The 18881-nt window shown below is 38.3% G+C and overlaps 1 protein-coding gene across 11 annotated transcripts in view; it reads right to left on the bottom strand.

The window, feature by feature from the left end:
• The window catches only part of CHD9 (chromodomain helicase DNA binding protein 9), a 122807-nt gene that overhangs the window by 3507 nt on the left and 100419 nt on the right, over positions 1 to 18881 (bottom strand). For 10 of the 11 annotated variants that reach the window (XM_080411240.1, XM_080411241.1, XM_080411243.1 and 7 more), the window contains 18 exons: positions 18456 to 18652; positions 17437 to 17636; positions 16770 to 16929; positions 15744 to 15833; positions 14837 to 14940; positions 14588 to 14705; positions 13841 to 13898; positions 13473 to 13515; positions 13092 to 13311; positions 12754 to 12956; positions 11553 to 12461; positions 9582 to 9745; positions 7269 to 7541; positions 6293 to 6461; positions 5101 to 5240; positions 4395 to 4616; positions 3921 to 4049; positions 1837 to 1941 (listed from right to left, as the gene is read on the bottom strand). In XM_080411240.1, the coding sequence (XP_080267366.1) occupies positions 1837 to 1941; positions 3921 to 4049; positions 4395 to 4616; positions 5101 to 5240; positions 6293 to 6461; positions 7269 to 7541; positions 9582 to 9745; positions 11553 to 12461; positions 12754 to 12956; positions 13092 to 13311; positions 13473 to 13515; positions 13841 to 13898; positions 14588 to 14705; positions 14837 to 14940; positions 15744 to 15833; positions 16770 to 16929; positions 17437 to 17636; positions 18456 to 18652 (3504 nt within the window). The remainder of the gene's footprint in view (positions 1 to 1836; positions 1942 to 3920; positions 4050 to 4394; positions 4617 to 5100; positions 5241 to 6292; positions 6462 to 7268; positions 7542 to 9581; positions 9746 to 11552; positions 12462 to 12753; positions 12957 to 13091; positions 13312 to 13472; positions 13516 to 13840; positions 13899 to 14587; positions 14706 to 14836; positions 14941 to 15743; positions 15834 to 16769; positions 16930 to 17436; positions 17637 to 18455; positions 18653 to 18881) is intronic. The other variant, XM_080411245.1, reaches the window with a different exon arrangement.

Raw genomic sequence — 18881 nt, 5'->3', positions numbered from 1 at the left:
GAGAAGTAAAAGCCAATGTAACACCCAAGTGTACAGTAATGGTGTCAAAGATTATTCTGGTATGTTAGCACAGCAGCTTCATCTCCAGACAGCTCACTGCAATTTGTGGTGACTCCATGCCATCACATCCGACATGTCTACAGACCCATTTCCACAGCGGGGTCTAAGCCCTTTTTGTTGTTGCTAGTGTCTGTTAAACATCCTCGTACCTCACCTCACCCATAAACTTGACAATAAATAGTAAAGACTCAAGCTGTATTAAAACGAAACTGAGGGCACTTCTTTTTAGGGCTTGCACAGTATTACTTCACCTCTGTAAGCCCTCCTACCTAACAATGAAGAAAGAGTTACAATGGACCTAATATTCCCTTTGAAATACATTGTCTTGAAAATTCCTCTTAAAAATGGCAATCTTAAGATTGCAACTATTACTTATCCCCATACTACACCAGCCTTTTTTTCTCCAGCAGCTCTCTCTAATTTAAACTAGTCTAACACAACTAGAGGAATTCAGAACTCTTGCTCTGTTCTTCTGTCCTGCGGGTAACGACTAAATTCTAAAAGTAATTCTGCTATTATTTACACCTTTAATCACTGCAGCTTTATCCTATTCCTAGTCACTTATTTTTCTAACAGAGTGTCCCACAAGGGTATTGGAGAGCCTGGCATTTGGAACTTCACAGAAAGATTACAAATTCTGCTGACAGTGAACTAGGAAAAAAAATATTAAACTTGGTCATTTCTTTGCTAGAGGCTGAAGTGTAGCATAAATATAATATACTTCTGAGAAGTTATTAGCAGGTGAGGAAACAGACTTCACATGAACATTGACAAAACCACCCTCATTTCTGTTAGACGCAGGGAACGGAAGAGTAACTGGGTTATCCAGAAACCATTCTTCATTATACAACACAACTTTTTAAGGTTCAAAATATTGTCCTTATCTTCGAGGCAAACAGGGAAAGAACTCAGAACCATACACCATGCTTGAACCAGCCACACTTAAAAGGAAAGAGATAACGGCTACACAATAATTCCCATAATGAAAATGCGTACCTGCTGTTTTGTTGGAACTGTGGACAAAGCCTATCAAAAAACTTCCTTCTTTTAAATTTAATCAAGTACCAAGCTCAAACAGAACAAACCCTCAAACTCCCTGAGTGCATTTGCAACTAGTAAGAAGCTGACTCGGGACTACCAGGGTCTGTAATACTCTGTTGGTATTCCATACAGAAGGAGCACATGGGCAACGCTAAAGTTGTAGTGGAGACTATTATCCTTGTTCCCTCCACTGGAATCTCAACACTACTTTTTAGTGAGAATCTTTAACAAATAGAAAACAGATGTTTTAAGTAGTAGAAAATAGCTAGATTAATTTTTTATTTACGTTTTGATTGAGGATACCTATTTCTTCAAGGCGCACATTGAAAGTCAATTAATTCAAAAGTAAAATGAATATTTAAAATTGTATTTATCTCCCTAACTTAACTTTAAGAATAAGGAAGTATTCTGGGGGCTAATACCTTTCTTAAAAATCTTCAAGGCTACATTTATGAGATGAAAACATCACAGTATTACAGCACCTTCAAACAAATCTCTAATTTGGGGTTGCCAGCCACTGTTCCTCCCTTGCTCCTACTCACAGCTGTGCCAGCAAACCAGCTTAAGGAACTGAGCTGGCAGAAAGTAAAGCTAACATTGACTCACATTCCACACTTAATGCAATACCCGAAATGAAAAGTGTGCCTGTTGGCACGCCTTTTTTTTCCCCTGTTTGCCTTCTTTGTTTTTAAAATACATTTCATGTCATGGTTATCTCGTTCTGCAAATACTCACAGACTGTTTTACAACTTCTCCCCATTCAGGAGCCACTCCATACTCTGGATTTTCTTTCAAGAACCTGCACAAATCCTTGAGAGGGGGAGCAAATGCACCCCCCACCTGAGAAGAAAAAGATAGAAGTCAGGAAATACTTCTCATTAGTAAGAAAAAAAGGCAACATTCATACCTAACACTTTCACTTTTGCCTTTTATGTAAAACAATACAAATAAAAGCCTCACTTTAAATTATCAATGAGTATGACACGGGTTTTGACCGATTCCCGGTGAAGTTATGTGAAATATTCTTTGGTTTGTTTTAAGTCTACTAAACTCAAACTCATCTATTAAACTCACGCTTTGCAACTTTTGTATTAGACATTCCTACTAATGTTTAATATCAGAGTTTATGAAGACATGCAACGAATGGAAGAGCAACCACATGAATAGCTAACGGTGGTCCAGGTATTACCGAGAAGGTTGTAACCACAATCCTGTTAAAACTTTTCCTTTATCTACTAAATCAGTCCTATCATCTCAGTCAACTTCTAAAAACACTTCTATTAAAAGGCTCTGCTTCTTCTGTGACTATTTCTTGTATTTTCTTTCACACAAAAAAGGCCAAGTTAAGATGGCTAAACAGCATGTCCTAATAAAATCATATAAACAGGAGAGTAAGCTCTCCGGTTAGTCAGAAGTATTACTCAGATCCAGAAGGAAAGAAGAAATGGTAGAAAGAAGGAAGGAGAAAGAATTCCAGTTTCTGCTCAACCTTCTCTATAAACAGCAACTTAAACTCACATTTTCCAGGCTACTTTTGGTCCCCTCACCCCCTGCTACTAAATGTGTAACTGAACTAAAAAAGACAATGAGACAAAATGAGTTTTGTCTGGGAACTGGTTATAAATGGGAAAAATGAGATTAATAAAGTAACAGAGTCTCAACTATGGTGTAGAAATCTGTTAAGAGGAAAAAAGCCATCATGAAAACATAGGCTTTAACAGCAAGCACAGATCAAATCTCTCACTCCTTGATCATCAACTTTGAAAAGATTCCTCAGGGCATGGATTACTGTAGAGCAGCCGAGGGTCTGTGTTTCAAGAGACTGGCAGCCACACAGGTTGCTCTTCAGAGCTGCTGTATCAATGCACCGAAGAGATTAAAGACTCTCAAATTCTGCCTCACTCTCCTCTATGGATGCACAAAGCTTCTGACCTTAATACAGTAGCACACAAAAAAAATAATCCTGCTTTCCTTGCAACTGCTCTGTAACAGAAGGACAAGCTAGCAGTATCACAAGACAAAATGCTCCACAGGTTGCCACAATACCTCAGAGACTCCCACCGGACTGCTGTTCTGGTACTACACTGACATTCAAAGACACCATCCCACACACCTGTCCAAATTTATTCAACAAACAGTAACGTTCTGCATGCTTTCCTTGAGCACTGCCTTTTAGCTTTTCCCAAGGCCTATTCAAATGCATTATTCCATTCCCAAACTTTAGGCAATTTGAATTCGGCACCTTATCTCCCATCTTCCACTGTCGGGACATTAGAAAAGAATTTCCCTGTTACACTACTGTTTCATCTAGCAATGTGATTTACAACAGACACATGCTGCTGAACCACGACAGTCAAATGTCAGAGAACTCAAAAAAGAAAAAAAGCAAAACAATGCAGTAGACAGGATTTAAGCAATTCCAATGGACAAGATTCTACGCAAAATATAATTTTCATCATGTCAGAAGTAGTAGTTGGAAGACGTACACATTATTTAGAACTTCTGAGAATGCTGCTACTTTGATCACAATGACATATATTTCAGTGCCCATGCCTCCATATTAGTGGCATAAATATTGCCAAATATTGAGTGTTCCATTTTATCTGAACATAAACCACAGGGTAAGTTTCTAGCCGTATCTTACATATTTTCATGGTTGCAAAACACTAACTAGAAGATTATCGTTGACTTTCTTGCTGGGTGCCAAAACCTTACAAAGGTTTCATTTGTGCGCAGTGTTTTAGCAAGGGCAGTAGGCAGACAGCAAGGGTAGTTCTTCATTTTGGGGAACATCAGAATGGCAACAGCATTATGAATACCTTTCGGGCGTTTCTTCTGTTTATGAGCTGAACACGTTCTTCACCAGTCAAACTATTGACATCCAGTTTGTTAGGGTTTCGACAACGGTGTCTTTTTTGTTTGGGCCTCCCATCATGCAGCTGCATCCTCTATTATAAAGGAATTAAAAAGCCAATTATCCTTCTGACATAACTGTTTTAAAAATGGCAAGATATCTGTGCAATCTCTTGAGTCAAGCATTCATCTGAAGTAATCTTTGATTTCAGAAATATTTCAGTAACAATACTAATCACAACCACAGAAGCAGCCCAGCAAAAAGCACGAAATCCTCCGATTCCTCTAGCCATTGCTTGGTTTTAATAATTTTATAGTTTTCAACGGCGCTATACTTTTTCCAGGTATTATTATTTATATCTTTTTGAATACAAATCCAAATACATTCTATGAAAAATGTTTTGCTATTTAGCTAAAGCAGAGCTGAAAGGCATACTCACAGGAATACAAGCTCCTGAATCTTCCACATAGCCGGGATGTTCTTTAAGCCACCTTTCTAAATCTTTTCTTTTGGGGGCATCATCACCTGCAAGCCTTGTTCCATCTTTTAGGTTAATAACAGGAACTGGACTCTCTGCATCAAGCATACCTTGGGACTGCGTGTAAGTGAGTGCTGGGTTTATTCCTGCAGCAACTTGACAGGAGTTAATACCTGGGTTAACCTGGAGAAATTCAAAACATTTGACTAAGTTCTCCACAGAAAAATTATTTTGTGTACCATACAACGAGGGACACAGTCCTGCAGATCATTACGCACGCTCAGGGACTCAGTGAGACTACTCATGCCTTGGACAGCTCTCCAAGTCACTGTACAATCAGGTCCCGTAATAAATGTATGGGGAAGGATGTCCTGAAGTGTTGCTAGGTCAAATATCAAGGCTTTAATAATACATTGTTAATTACAGTTAATCAAAGCCACAATTAAACTTACTTTTTAAAAACAGTTACCAATATTGTATCTATCTGGTGTTTAGTAGAACTCCACCAGTTCTCATTTGTGTAGTCAAACTCTCAGTTAACAGTCTCGGAAAAAACCCAAACCCAACAGCATTTTTTGTTGTATGTTGACAGCTAGTTATGCTCAGTTAGGGGATTAATAGTAATTTGGACCTTATTTTTTGCATACAAAAATGTAACTTTACTTACATGATTAGGCTGTTTATTTCTATTTATAAAGAGGACATCAACTCCCTCCACATTCTTCCTCCTTCCTCTTCTCTTTTTGACTGCAGGCTGACTGTCAACTATGATTCCATTGGCACTGGCTGTTAAGTGACTGGAAGTACCTAATTAATGATGTAATAAAATCAGCGTCAGATGGTTGAGCTGTTTATAACAAGAAACACGCCTGGAAATAAAATTAACTAGAATACTGCAAGTGCATTTAATTTCTACATGTAAATACTAACAGAAATTGCCTATTGTTTTATGACTGGTTTAAACACTATTAATACCAAGACTCTGAAAGCGACTCTACTACGAAAGTTTCCTATTGCTGCCCCCTACTCACTCCAAAGAAATCTGTACAGGGAGGTAGAGCTGCTAAAAACCACTGACACCACACGCACACGTGAAGGCAGACATCCCTAAATAAATGTTTATAACAAGACCTTAATGCTGTGCTGCAACAAGAAAGTACAAAATGCAAGTGACAGGTAGTATTTTTTTTTTTTAAAGGAAATTGTCTCCTCCACTTACATATGCAGTCTCAGTGAACTGCAGCCATTTAATCAGTAGCTGGCCTGAATCAAGCACCCAATTCTAATTATTTCAAATGTTTTAATAGGAATTTTAACTCCTTGCTTTAGGCTCCTTTTTATTTGTCAGTGTACACTTACTTTTTGTGAAAATAAGCTACGCATTTTTGGCTGCCAGCCAAAAATTGGTTCTAGATCCTCCGCTGTTTCTTTGCGTGAAATGCAGGAAAGAATACGAAGAGTGCAAATTGACACAGGCATAATCCAGAACTCTTCATCTTTACTTATTAACTAGCCACACTAAGTTCCGAGTTAAACTGATTACTGTCAGGGTACAGTGATGCACTTTACAATTAGGAACACCTTCTTGTGAAGATGTTCATAATGTGTAACAGCATCATTCTAATAACATTACAATAACGGACACTGTCAGAGAGTATTCATGTGGTCCAAGCTCATGCCTCAACCGGTGCCCAGTTTGCTAACACACCGGGAGAGAATTCCCCCAGACTGCAGTTTAGAGCAAACAACACTGCAGACATCTCTTTCCACTGCCTATCCACATATCCACAGAGGTCAACAGAAGAACCCAGAAGATAAGATTTCATACCAACCCTTAGGCCCCCAGATATTTTACGTACCTGATTTGGGAAGTGATTTTGGGAAGTTGACAAGGCTGGTTTCTGAAGCATTCTGGAGTTCACGTAGCCGAGCCAGGTATTGCTGCTGTCCGAGTGCACCTTCCTCACTTTCAAATGGCCTTTTCTGAGACAGTCCCTGCTTCTGAAAAGTCAATTTCAAACCACCTTCCTGTTAAATAAATGCCAGGGTTAGAAGAGTCTCTTCTGAAGCAGAAATAAGTACTTCATCATCAGGATTCTCACATACAAACAGTTACTCCAGAAAAGTTGAGGAAGAATGAAAACCTTGTATTAGACCTTAAAAAAAAAGTCTTGCTTCTCCTTCCTATAAAAAACAAAATCTGAACAGAAGTTCCATAGAATTGCTTCTATGAATGTAAACTTTGATTATCTACTATCCTAACTGAAAAATCCAGACACTGAACAGGTGTCTACCTCCCTAATCCAGTCCTAAAGAAATGTCAAACCCAAATACAAGTGGAAATTTTGATGTATTTTTACATGCTACAGGTTTCAAACTACAGATAAGAAAAATGTTGGAAGCCTCCAGCCTGCACTTACTACTGTAACTCTTTAGAAGGCCATGAAATAAGAAAGTGCTTGCTGGATACAACAGGCCGAAAACATTTAAAGAAGTGCCAACCACCAGAAATACCCTTTTTTACTAACCAGATTTCTTAGAAACAGCATGAAACAGGCTGTCTGAGGAAGCTCCACAATGGCAAAATTTCAATTCAGAGAGAGAAATAACAATGATTCCTTCCAGTGGCTTACGTAAATCTGAAAACAAACAAAAAACCAACCCCCCAAAAACAAACCCAAACCCCAAACACTCAATGCCCAGAAGCAGCAGACCCAAATACCCACAAACAAGTGTGTGAAGGAAGTGAGAGTGAGAGCAGGCAGCCACTTGCAGGTAAAGCATGCCGCACACCGCAATCGCAATCAGGTCCTAGGGCAATAAAAATAAACATACGTCATTGATTTTCACTGTAAACTCCTTTTCTCGTACATGCTTCTTCACCTTTGACATCTGCAGTGACTGATCATATTCTTCTTTAACACCTGCAAGAGGGGGTGTCGGTGCAGCGGGCTCGCTGTAATCTGCAGCTGCACCGGGGCTATCCAGAAGTTTGGTTGTGTAGAAAGATGCCACCGTATTGCTGTCATAGCTCCTTCTTGCTGAAGGCCATTTACCTTTCAACACTGTTTGACAAATACTGTCAAGCCGATTAATCATAACTCGATCCTAAAAAACAGAAAGTATCTCTGTAAGAATAATGCTTACCAACACTGTACACATTACATTTAAACATTATGTTCTAATTTGAAAAAGAAAAAACAGCATTTTTCATCACTGGACTTGGACTGAAAAGATTTCTAAGTTCCTAGATTTGTACCACTTCCTTTTAGAGTTTGTGAAAGCCACCTCTGTAATTAATTTCACCACCTGTAAACAAATATGCAATCTCTCTCATCTATACAGGGTCTGGGGCCCACAACCACTTGAAACACACTATCTCACTGATTTTTAAAGGAAAGATACATGTTAACTACCAAAGTAATATCTGAGGGTCTGACTTTGACTCACTGGTAGCAGGTTCTGAACCTGTGAGAAGCACCATAACGTATCTGACAAACGTAAATGAGAAAACTAAATCTACAGACTGTTATTCATATCTTGTTTTAGCTTTTGAAGCCGTATTTTTCCTCATTCGCATTCTTTAGACACCAAACACAGATTTGACTTCACACACCTGCATGACACACAGATCTCAAGCCCCAATAAATTCAACTAAGTACAAGCAGACCCCAGAAACATTTTCTGGTAATTTCAGAGTGCTAAAATTACCTGTTCTCTAAGCAAATATTTTTTTTTGGTCAAGTTCAAGACTCTTCCCTGTATTTAAAAAAGTCCAATTTTGCACACTCTGAATGTAATCTGTCACAATCTGCCAAGCACCTGTGACATCAAAGTTAGGCTCCCCTTCTCAAAATGAAAATTCAAAAACTATGAAAAGTGGTATTTAGATTTAAACGCACCTTCCAGGAGCAAAGGTAAAAATAACCAAAAGCTCCTGAGGATCAGATCCTACATCTGTTTTCCCTGCTTCATCACCCATTTTGTCTCCTGCACTGCCTTCTTTTTCAGACTTTCCTCAACTGCTTGACCTTGAAAATTTTCTTCACTACAAGCTTGTGATGTGACTTAAATTTGCAAGCCGATTTGCAACTCATGCCTGTTCCCCAGAAGATTATGAAATTATTCTTTTATTAAAATACCAGTGTTCATTGCTTTATATAGCATATGCCTAGCAAGACACTAAATACGCTAAAAAGATGCTAAAATTGCTTTAGAACTATTGCAAAAACCCAAGCATTTAAGAAATCTGTCACAAAAATTAACAGCATGTGGGTTTTCCTGCTCTTAAAAAAACAAAAGTCATACACTACAATAAGCGTAACACTGACTATAAAAGCAAGTACATTTGTCAGACCCAGAAAATGCTGCAGTCAGTCTCATTCTCCTTATATGTCAGGAAAGAAAACTATCCAAAAAGATATCACAGTTACAGTTTATGTAGTGAACAGACATCCCAGCAATTTACAATTTTTGCTTCATCTTGTTAGTTAAGCTAGTTAGCTGGAAGTGTGAGAGACTGCTCCACGGTCTTCCATGCTATGTCAGCCATAGACATTCAGATATGACTAAAGATCTTCAAAATGGTATTTCAAGCAAGATGAATTTCCAGTCACTCAGTGTTACTATCTTTTCAAAGTATGCTTTAGAATTTCACTAGTTCCCATACGGAGTCATATAGTTGAGTTTTAACATAAAAGTTGTATTACACCAGTGCTTTGGCCAGCCTACACATTCACATGACTCAGGATTCTGCAACGTACCTGAAGGAGTCCTACTACTATTGCAAAAAATTTTGTAGTATTTAGCTAACTTATTTCTTGCTCTATTTAATTTTTTACATTCTTTTGTAGTACTGTAAACAATTCTTTCTCATGGACTTAAGAACATCCAAATACCTGATAAATTGTCACATCTTCATCTTAAATACGCTTCCTTTCATCTCCTATATGACCATCCTCCCTTTTACATACCACTGATGTATAAAATGCTGTCATCATTCTACTATAATTTACCATAAACGAAACTTCTTTCCCCAAGATTTCCCCACAACTCAGTGGTATAGGTTTAACATTTTTAATCGAGTACTAAAGTCACAGCCCACCTTCCCCTACAACTTTTGTTTTCATAGTAGTGATATAAACTTGCCTTTGGCCAGTAGGACGCAGCCAACATGTATCCACCTTGCAGGAGATAACTGGAATTTGGAGTCCCATTGTTCATCTGGAAACTGTCCTGCGTCTCATCTTGTGTTGTACTCAGAGAGGCTACACTCTCTTCATCATATGCTTTTATATGTGGGGTTCCTTCTGCTAAATAAAACCACTAAAATCATTTGATGTCACAAACAAAAGTTAAAACACTCACTGTAAGAGGTTCAGGTGAATGAAATACACAGAACAATGTTCAGAGGAAGCCCAAACACAAAGTTACACTGAAGAATTCATCCGACAGGCTTTTCAGGATGACCGCTGATCCTTCTCTAGACATGTAAATTCCACATGTATTCCCTTCACTATTTCAAGAGCTTAACATGTCATTTAGCTATTTCCAAACAGACATGCTTCAGAGTAATCTGGTAAGACAGTCCTTATTCACTTATTTCCTTTGTGAGCCAACATGCACTAAAATCTAGAAGTAAACTGAAATTAAAGGTGCCCATCTCCAGAACATGGCAAATCTATTGGGATACTACTACAAAAAACCCACCCCATTTAATTTACTGGATGGAATGCTGGATATTCCACATCTTGAACACATGTCTGCATGAGATAATTTTTCGAAATTTTAATCACAGAGGACTTTCTCCTACTTTCCAATGTCTCCTCTGACTGTCTTACACTTCTCATTGTTTTTTACTTTTGCTTCCATCCAGACAACAATGTAAACTTTATTATGACATGGGGAAATAGTCTGAAACTAAAGAAAAACCAACAGAAAACCACCAAACCCCAGAACAAACAAACAAAACCACCCCACTCCCCACCCCCCCAAAAAAAAAAACCCGAACAAAAAAGTCAACACCAAAACCATAAAACCAAAAAGGTGCTGCCCGAAAAGGTAAACACTACACCAGCACAGCGAGTATGAGGGACAATCGTACAGAACTCCAATTTGTCCTTAACAATCGGTGTTTATCAAGTCATCTGATATAATTTAACTCTCCCTTTAAAAGACTATTCAAATGGGAAAAATATGCCAAAGGTTCACATTAACTGTACAACATATGAAATAAAACCTGGGCTTAAAATTAATATACAGAAAAGGCTAAGTGTTTTGCGGCATTTACCCATCTCTTCAACACCAACTCAGTAAAACAGCCACAAAAAGAAAGACTGAGTGATTTATGAGATTTTGCAATCTGAGCATGGCACTAATACTTGCCTGATCAGACTCAGCTGGCAGAAATAAAGCCTAATATTTGGACTTGTAGCACATGTTATAATAGCCACTGTTTAGATCTAAATATTTACGCCATATCAGCATTCCTTTTCTCTCACTGTTTTAATGTTTGCATACAGCTGTTTCCCTCTGAAAATGTCCTTCCACTGCTACAGGCAGCAGCATCTTAATCATTTTGTTTAAGTGGTGTTTTTATTTGCCCAGTAATCATTTCCCAGCATATTAAACCCTATGGTTTCTATTTGCCATTTCCACAGACAAGAGAGTATATCTGATCAACACAGTGCCTCTTCCCCTGAGGTACTGGGAAAAAAATAAGTTTTTCACTTGTGCTGTAACCCCACTGCCTAACTTCATCCTCCTCCTTTTCTTACTACCATTTGTTTTCACACAGTAAAGAAATCTTTTCGCATTTTGAGTTTCAATGGGGCAAGAGTAGGGGACGTTTCATAGTATCAATAAACAACGTATTAACCACACGCACAGTAGGCTTGCTCACGGAACTGGTCAACAAATTTTAAGTACCTCATCCAAGGCACTGATGTGAAGGAAACAAAATGCTGTATCCCTGAAATTCTTCCAACTCACTTGAAGAATCAAGCAAATGTGTTTAATTACTTATGCTGGATTTAATACCCTTTTTAAAGACATTTTTCCATTAAGAATGAACTTTTTCAGTTTAAAAGTTACACTACAGAAACAAGACTACACACATACCACGTTTTTGTGCCTCCTCTTCATCGCTATCACTCTCTTCAGACGATGATGACGACGACGATGACGATGATGATGATGAGGAGGAGGAGGAGGAAGATGCTGAAGAACAAGATGAAGATGATGAAGAGCTAGAGCCTGACCGAGAGTGTGAACAAGATGAGGAAGATGAAGAGGATGAAGAAGATGACCTGGAAGAACAGGATGATCTATCTGAGTCAGAGTCTGAGTCCGAGCTAGAGTCAGATCCCCTTTTGCTGACTCTCTGTTTTTTGGAAGCTGGGTTTGGAGTTAGAGGCTCTGTCCTTGCTGCCACCATGCGCCTGTCTGTGTCAGTCTTCACGTTAGGTTTGTGGTCTGCATTTTGTATTGGTGTGCCATTTTTTGGACTCAGAGGTTCAGATTTCATTATTGTCTGTGTCTCCTCTGTAGACATAGATTCCTCTTCAGAAGACTGAGGGTCCTCTTTCAGATTTTCATTTTTAGTTTTCATGTCCTCAAAAACATTCACTTTAGCATCTGACAATCTTGACTGAGGTGTAAGAGGAGAAGCAGATAATGCCATCTGGTACTGATGCAAGAGTGGAGTAGAAGTCCTTGAGAGTGCCACTTTGTTTTGATTATAGTTCCTCTGCGCAGACATAAATGAGAGTTCAGGATCACGAAGAATATGATAATCTGTCCTGCTAACTCCATGCTTAGCAGCTCCAATAAGTAAATCCCTGTCATGCGTCCCACACTCCCACCAAACAGGTAAGTCTGGGTTCGGCTGGCACAGTTTTAGACGTTCAAACAACTGTGGGTGTCTAAGAGCCTGTTCTCTCACTTTCCTTAGGAGCTCAATGCGGTACAAAGTCCGAGAAGCACGCTCCTCTGTAATCGGCTGGATAAAAATGTTTGGGTCTACAAGTTCTGTATTAAAAACAAAACAGAGATAAGAATCTGGCAAAAAAACCCCAACAAAAAACCCTCACTGCAAATCAATACTAGAAATAAATGGCTTTAATCAGTTAATGCATGTCTCCCCATTACAAACTTTCAATTTTACACTTAGGATGTTTCCTTATTTCCTTGTGTCATGTCTGTCCGCCCCCCGCACCCCCCTTATTGTTTTTTGGAACACATGAAAAAAAATACTTTCTCAAGACAAGCACTGGCAACAGAAATTACAGATAAAACTAGAAGTAAAACCATTTACACCCACCTTCTTTTGAGGGGAGACGACAGACTCTCCGGCACATTGACATAAACGCATACAAGTACTTCTCTAAGCTCTCATCAGTTTTCTTATGTAGTCGAGCCATTGCCCTGAATTTGGTCCAATCAAACCGTCCCCTTTCAGGATCAAACACCACTCCAAATGTGGACACAACTCTGTAAAAGTCAGCTTCTTCTCTTCTCGTCCATCTTGATCAACAAGTAAAAAAAAATGGAAATGCTGTCACTTTCCTCACTATTTCATGCAGCTAGCCATTATTATTTCTTCAGTATTTTTTATATAAGGACATTGATCAAAAATGTCTATTTGCATGCTGCACGTACCTTTGCTGTCTTTCAATCTTAGCAGCCATCTTTGGATTCAGAGCAGCTTCTTCATACGGAGGCTGCATCATACTAGTCTGTATTGGGAACGCTGGCTGGATCTGCTGGGCCTGCCTATTTTTACTTGTTCGTTGATACGCTGTTATTAGGCGGCGAAGACGTGTTGTTAAGGCAGACTGAGTGGGCCAATAGATTTTGTCACCTTCCATCATTTGTCCATCTGTATTAAAACAAAGTTACAGGGCAAAGAAAGAAATTAACCATTGCTGGTGCCCTACGGTTCTACACTACGCAATCTATATACATTTTAGCTGAGTCAGGAGAATTGGAACAACTCGAAATAGAATGAATTAGCTTGGATTTAAAGTTTTCTGTATTTACCTCCATCTGCTATTACTAGATCACCTGGCGATGAAACATCATCCTGTAGAGAAATGAAAGTGAAGCAAAATTTAAAAAGTAGCCCGCTCCGCAAGATTTAGGTTAAGCCTGCATCTTGCAGGCAATTTATAAGTATGACAAAGGAACAAAGTAACATATATTTTAGACCAATGGCTAACAAGGCACACAACAGATTTAGACAAAAATTCCTTCCCATTCCCCCTTACTCACACAACTGCAGAAACACATGGAATAAGTTCTATCAGTTTAGAGAAACATAGAAAAATGAAGTAATTTGCGTAACAAAAAGGTGGAAGTATTACATCCTAGGTGTGTTAAAAGGAGCTATTAACAGTTGCCTACTATACCTCTATGTCATCTTTAAACATTGCTGGTGCTGGTTTATATTCTGGATCTTCTACATCCCTGTTAAAATTTCAACACAAAAGAACCCATCTTAGTAATATTTTAAAGTCCTTACATTCATTTCAATCAACCAAAACTCATTTAAATTTAGATAGATATATTGTATTTCATTTTCTATTTGAAATGAGGGAAATATTTCATGGCAGCTTTGGTTTGAATACTGCCCCCCCCTCCCCCCACCCCAATTCATTCTCTCATTAAAAGATGCTCTTTATGACACAGCTGCTAACCTCACTGATGAAGCAATGAATAAAAGCTGTTCTCCCTTTCAGCAGTTATCAGTGATATTCAAATCGATCTGCTGGGGTCACCACTGCTTAGGTACGCGAGACTAATACACTAAGCTGACCGACCTGAAATAAAGTTAAATAGGTCTGTAGTACTCCGCCTCTGAAGGCTTTTGCACTTCAGTGCCTAAGTAATATTTCTGATACAGCAAAAGGTGAAAGTTCTTGTTAACAAGCTGCTGCCTTTTTCCTTTAACTGTGAAATCCAAAACTTCAACGGTTCTGTTACACTGTTCCTAACTCTCTTCCACTCTGTGGGAGTAAAATCAAAGTAGTATTCTTCACAATGACATCAAACTAGTAGAAAAACTAGTTGAGAAGACAATAAAGGACAACATACAAATTCAGTCTTGTTTACTTTAAGGCTAAGAAACATTCGTGCCCACTTTTAAGTGCTCATACCCATCCATGTAATCATTTGCTCTCTGTTCAGCAGCAACTGCTTTTTCATCTGGCTTGCCAACCCTCTCCAAGAAGCACAGCGCTGGGTCTGCTCTGATAGTGTTGTATTTTTCATAACCTATAAAGGAAAAAAAAAAAAGAAGTGGCATAAACTCAACTTTCAGAGTAAGCTATAAAAAAAAAATCGAGTGTAGGGTTTTTATATTGAGGGGTGGGGAACATACATATGCAGTCATCCATATTACTCACCATGTTTAAAAACTCCAATTAGAAGGGATTTATCTGCATCTGCATCCCACCACTCAGCAGGAACTTCAGAATGATCTGGCTCAGGGACCCAAACATCAATTTCACTAAGGAAAATCACCAACAGCACACCAACATCAATAATATTCAGAGGAAGAAATAAATTTTTGTTTTCTTTTTGTACAGTTGTACTTTATGTGGGTTTTGTAAACTTCTCTCTTCCAAGTACACATATACAAAAGCAGCAATACAAAACACCCAGACAGCTTGGTATTTTGCATTTGACAGAGACCAGCAACAGGGAAAGAATACGAAAGCAGTACTAGCATAGAACATTCTTCCCCTCTCAGTAAACTGCCAACTGCTAGCGGTTTGTGATTGCAAAACTTAGCAAACCAAAGATTACCTGCTTTTGTGTTTAACAGCACTAGATGCACTGCTCTTCCACAAATGTTTATAACACTTTCTGAATCAAATTAAAACTTTCTATCCATCAGAAGCTCCTGCAGCAGTGAATTTCCAAATGGCAATACCACCATTATAAAAAAAAAGTAATTTAAAAAATGGAATATGCAGCACATTAACCAAACCTGTGCACAAAGAGGCAGGGAAAACCTGCCAACTGGAACGCAAAGTATATAATTCTATCTTTCACTTGCTTTTTCAGACTACTTGATTTAAATAGTTGTTACTTTATATAGCTAGACTCATAAACAGGAATCAGGACTTCCTCATGTCAAGTCAATCCAAAGTGCCTAGCAGAAAGTACACAAAAACATTTTTCTCACAGCATAATTATAAAAATAACTGGTTTTAATATCTCTTTTTTTAGGTCTAGGAAGATTTCTGAACTTTCATTTAACAGTTTACATTTAAAATATACAAGGTAAAAAACCTCTCTATAGTTCACCTGGCATCAATTCCGTCAAACACCTTTTGGAATTCATTACCAATGACTTCTTGTTTTAAGTAATACAGCATTCTTACTCGAAGCAAGACTCTAAACAAAAAGAAAAAAAAGAAATACAAGTATTAGCACTCAAAGTTTTCAATAGTTGCATGTGGGTTTGTCTTTTGTAGTATCACAAAGCTTTCACATCATTTTCCCAAAACATATTTCCTTCAGTTATAAGAGGAGAACCTCCAGTTCAGGTCACCTTTTTACTGCAATCACTTTTACAAATTGTTTCATTGCAAAAATTTTTTCAAATCCAAGACACAGACCAAGGCCAGCAGAACACTCCTCCCTAGCTTCATAAAACACTGCTAAGAACAAACTGCTACTCCCCATTTCCTACTTGGAAGCTTCCCTTAGAATGAATCGAGCGGGCTGACAATGAACACTTTCCTCTTTCCATTCCTTCCCACTTAGCATTTGGTGCATGACCCCAATGGCTTCTCCATGCTTTATCTCAATTCTTGACTATAGCTGTATCAAGTTTTCAAAGAGAATATAACAAGTTTTGCTATTGAAAAATATTTCATGGAAACCAAGCTCATTCATGGCTACCAGTGAGCTTTCAACAAACTAGCAGCTCAGATTCTCAGAAGCCTAGAAAGTGCGCCAGGTAAACAGCATGTTAAGACAGAGGGGCAACTACTTTAGTGCTTTCAGTTCCTTTGCGAAGTTATTAAAGAGCTGGCTGCTACAAGGCTCCCCAAACATGTTAGTAACATCTCTCACTCTTTCTCTGTTCAGACACAAACACTGTTGCTTTCAAAATAACAACAGAATTATTTTAAGTGTGAAATACTCTGTCCACCTCGTCCACCTCCTAATACCCTGCAATCTATTTATTCTAAACAAGCTAACACCATTAAAACTTGTTCCTTCATGGGGCGACAGTATTTGTAAGTCTAAGACAACAAGGAATCAGAAGAAAGAAGTATCTTTACACAAACATTGAAAGACATTCACACTTCAGCTACCGCTTACTTGTTGCAATGGTGTTTTATGTGCTTTTTGTATCCTTCATCTTGTAACAGATGTTCCGGGTTGTACTTTCGAAGCCATTCCGCTTTGTGTATATCAAAAGTGCTAGCCTGGGTCTTCACTTTTTTTCCTTTTCTTCCTCTGGGCACAGGGGCTGATAAGCCTATATAATTTAAAATATATTACAGTAACAGCAATAGGGAGGTATAGATTTCCATGATACTTATAGTTCCTATAGCCTATACCAGTGTTGTGACCTGCAGTGCAGAAAAAAAATGCTAGCACCACAGCCGCTGGATCTGAGGTTTTTTTCTCTTTTGTCTCTTAGAGCACCTCTAGAGTACATTTTACCAGCTAAGGACAAAGCAGGAGATGGGGGGGAAATAAAGTAGTGTGTGTTGTCACCTACTACGGAACACAATAGGTTCTTACAAACTGAAATGAAAAGAAAGCTTACACAGAGTATACCAATGCATTTGGGTAAGCCATCCAATACAAAGAAAAGCAGAAAAAAATGTTTCTTTTCCCATCAACTGAATTGCTATCTGAAATAAGTTCCATTTATTTTAGAGTAAGACTCATTCAGAGAGAATTTTTAGCTGTTTTCACCCCAGTACCACATGTGTATGTTTATAGATCTATTTAACTGCAGAAACATGTAACGCCTTACCAAGGTGATTCTGTAACTCTCGTGTCTGCCCATCCTCTGTTGGGGTAATAAGATCCCATATAAAACTTTTTATTTTCTCATCCCCTCTGTAGTGAACAAGACAATAAGCTAATAGAGCTCGGCAAATTATCTCCACATCCTGTTCGTTCAATTGTCTCTTGAAGCGACCGTGTGATAAAATTTCTCTCCATCGGCCCCACCTAGTCCAAAGCGAAACACAAATCAGCACTTAGAAGTGAAACACTTGGGTAGCCTGTCGGTTTCTGTTATACAAGGGAACTTCTCTGTAAAATATTTAGAATTCCAATTTTTTCCTTCAGCTTATGTTAAGGAGTAGGAACATGAAAGTAACATTTGCAACAGAATTCCACCTATTTAAAATGAGAGTTTTAAACAAAACCTGCCTGTTGTAAGAAAAAAAAAAAAATCCCACACAAAAACCAAACCCCGCATGATTGTTCAAGCTTCTAAGACACCAAACTGACAGGAACTCATACTGATAAGCACACAGTCATTTATCTTATAAGGTGGGCAGAGAAATCCTAAGATTTTTACTTCCAAACCAACATACCTGATTTAAGTATGCTTAAAATAACTGCTTAGATTTTTCAGTTCCTGTTTGCACCTCATCGAAGCGCAAGACGTTTTGCAATTATGAACATCAAGTCACCTACCAAGCCTTTATATCACATGTTTATTTAAAGTTTTGAGACTGCCTGCAGCACTTAGGGTAACGATTTTGAGAGACTACTGTAATACCCTTGTTAAATGCCAGTCTCCCTTAAAGAAAGGTTTTCACCTCTCCCCTCTCAAGTGTTTCTTCAATTGCAAGTTGTTAGAAAAATTTATACAGGGTGCACGATAAATTCATGTACATTCATCTTCTAATAAAATTCTATATACACACACCATGTTATTGCCAATATAGCTAAAAGTTATTCCATAAATATAATTTAATACATAAAAAAGTAAGTGTTTTGCAACAAACTTCCTAGAATCAAGAAGGATGTATACAATACCCATAGACCAGTAAGTTTTTTTCCACCCGAAAGCACTCGGTTCTTCCATATCCATTGGAGCGGTCACAAGGTCTGCGGAGTTTTGGTTTATCGTCACCCTCGCTCTCCACTTCAGACAACTCGGCCAGCTCATCTTTTGTAGCACTAAAGGGCCGTGTTTGTTTCCTAATTCTTGGAGTATCAATAACCAGGCTGTTCTGCAAAATTTCAAACAAATCAGAGAAACAGTTGATAATTTTTTCTTAAATTAGACTGCTTCAGCACAGAAACCACAATTTCTGTCTAATGTCATTAATAGGTTTTTGTAAAGACATCACCGTAAACATCCATAAAGGAAGTAAAACATGGTATTTAAGGCAACAAAAAATGGGTTTCATACCATGACGCTAGTACAGTAGTTACAAATGGTATCGAATACCTCATCTG

The sequence above is a fragment of the Falco punctatus genome (assembly GCF_963210335.1).
Source record: "Falco punctatus genome assembly, chromosome: 14".
In the NCBI taxonomy this organism is placed as follows: domain Eukaryota; kingdom Metazoa; phylum Chordata; class Aves; order Falconiformes; family Falconidae; genus Falco; species Falco punctatus.
This window is presented reverse-complemented; position numbering and strand designations above follow the sequence as displayed.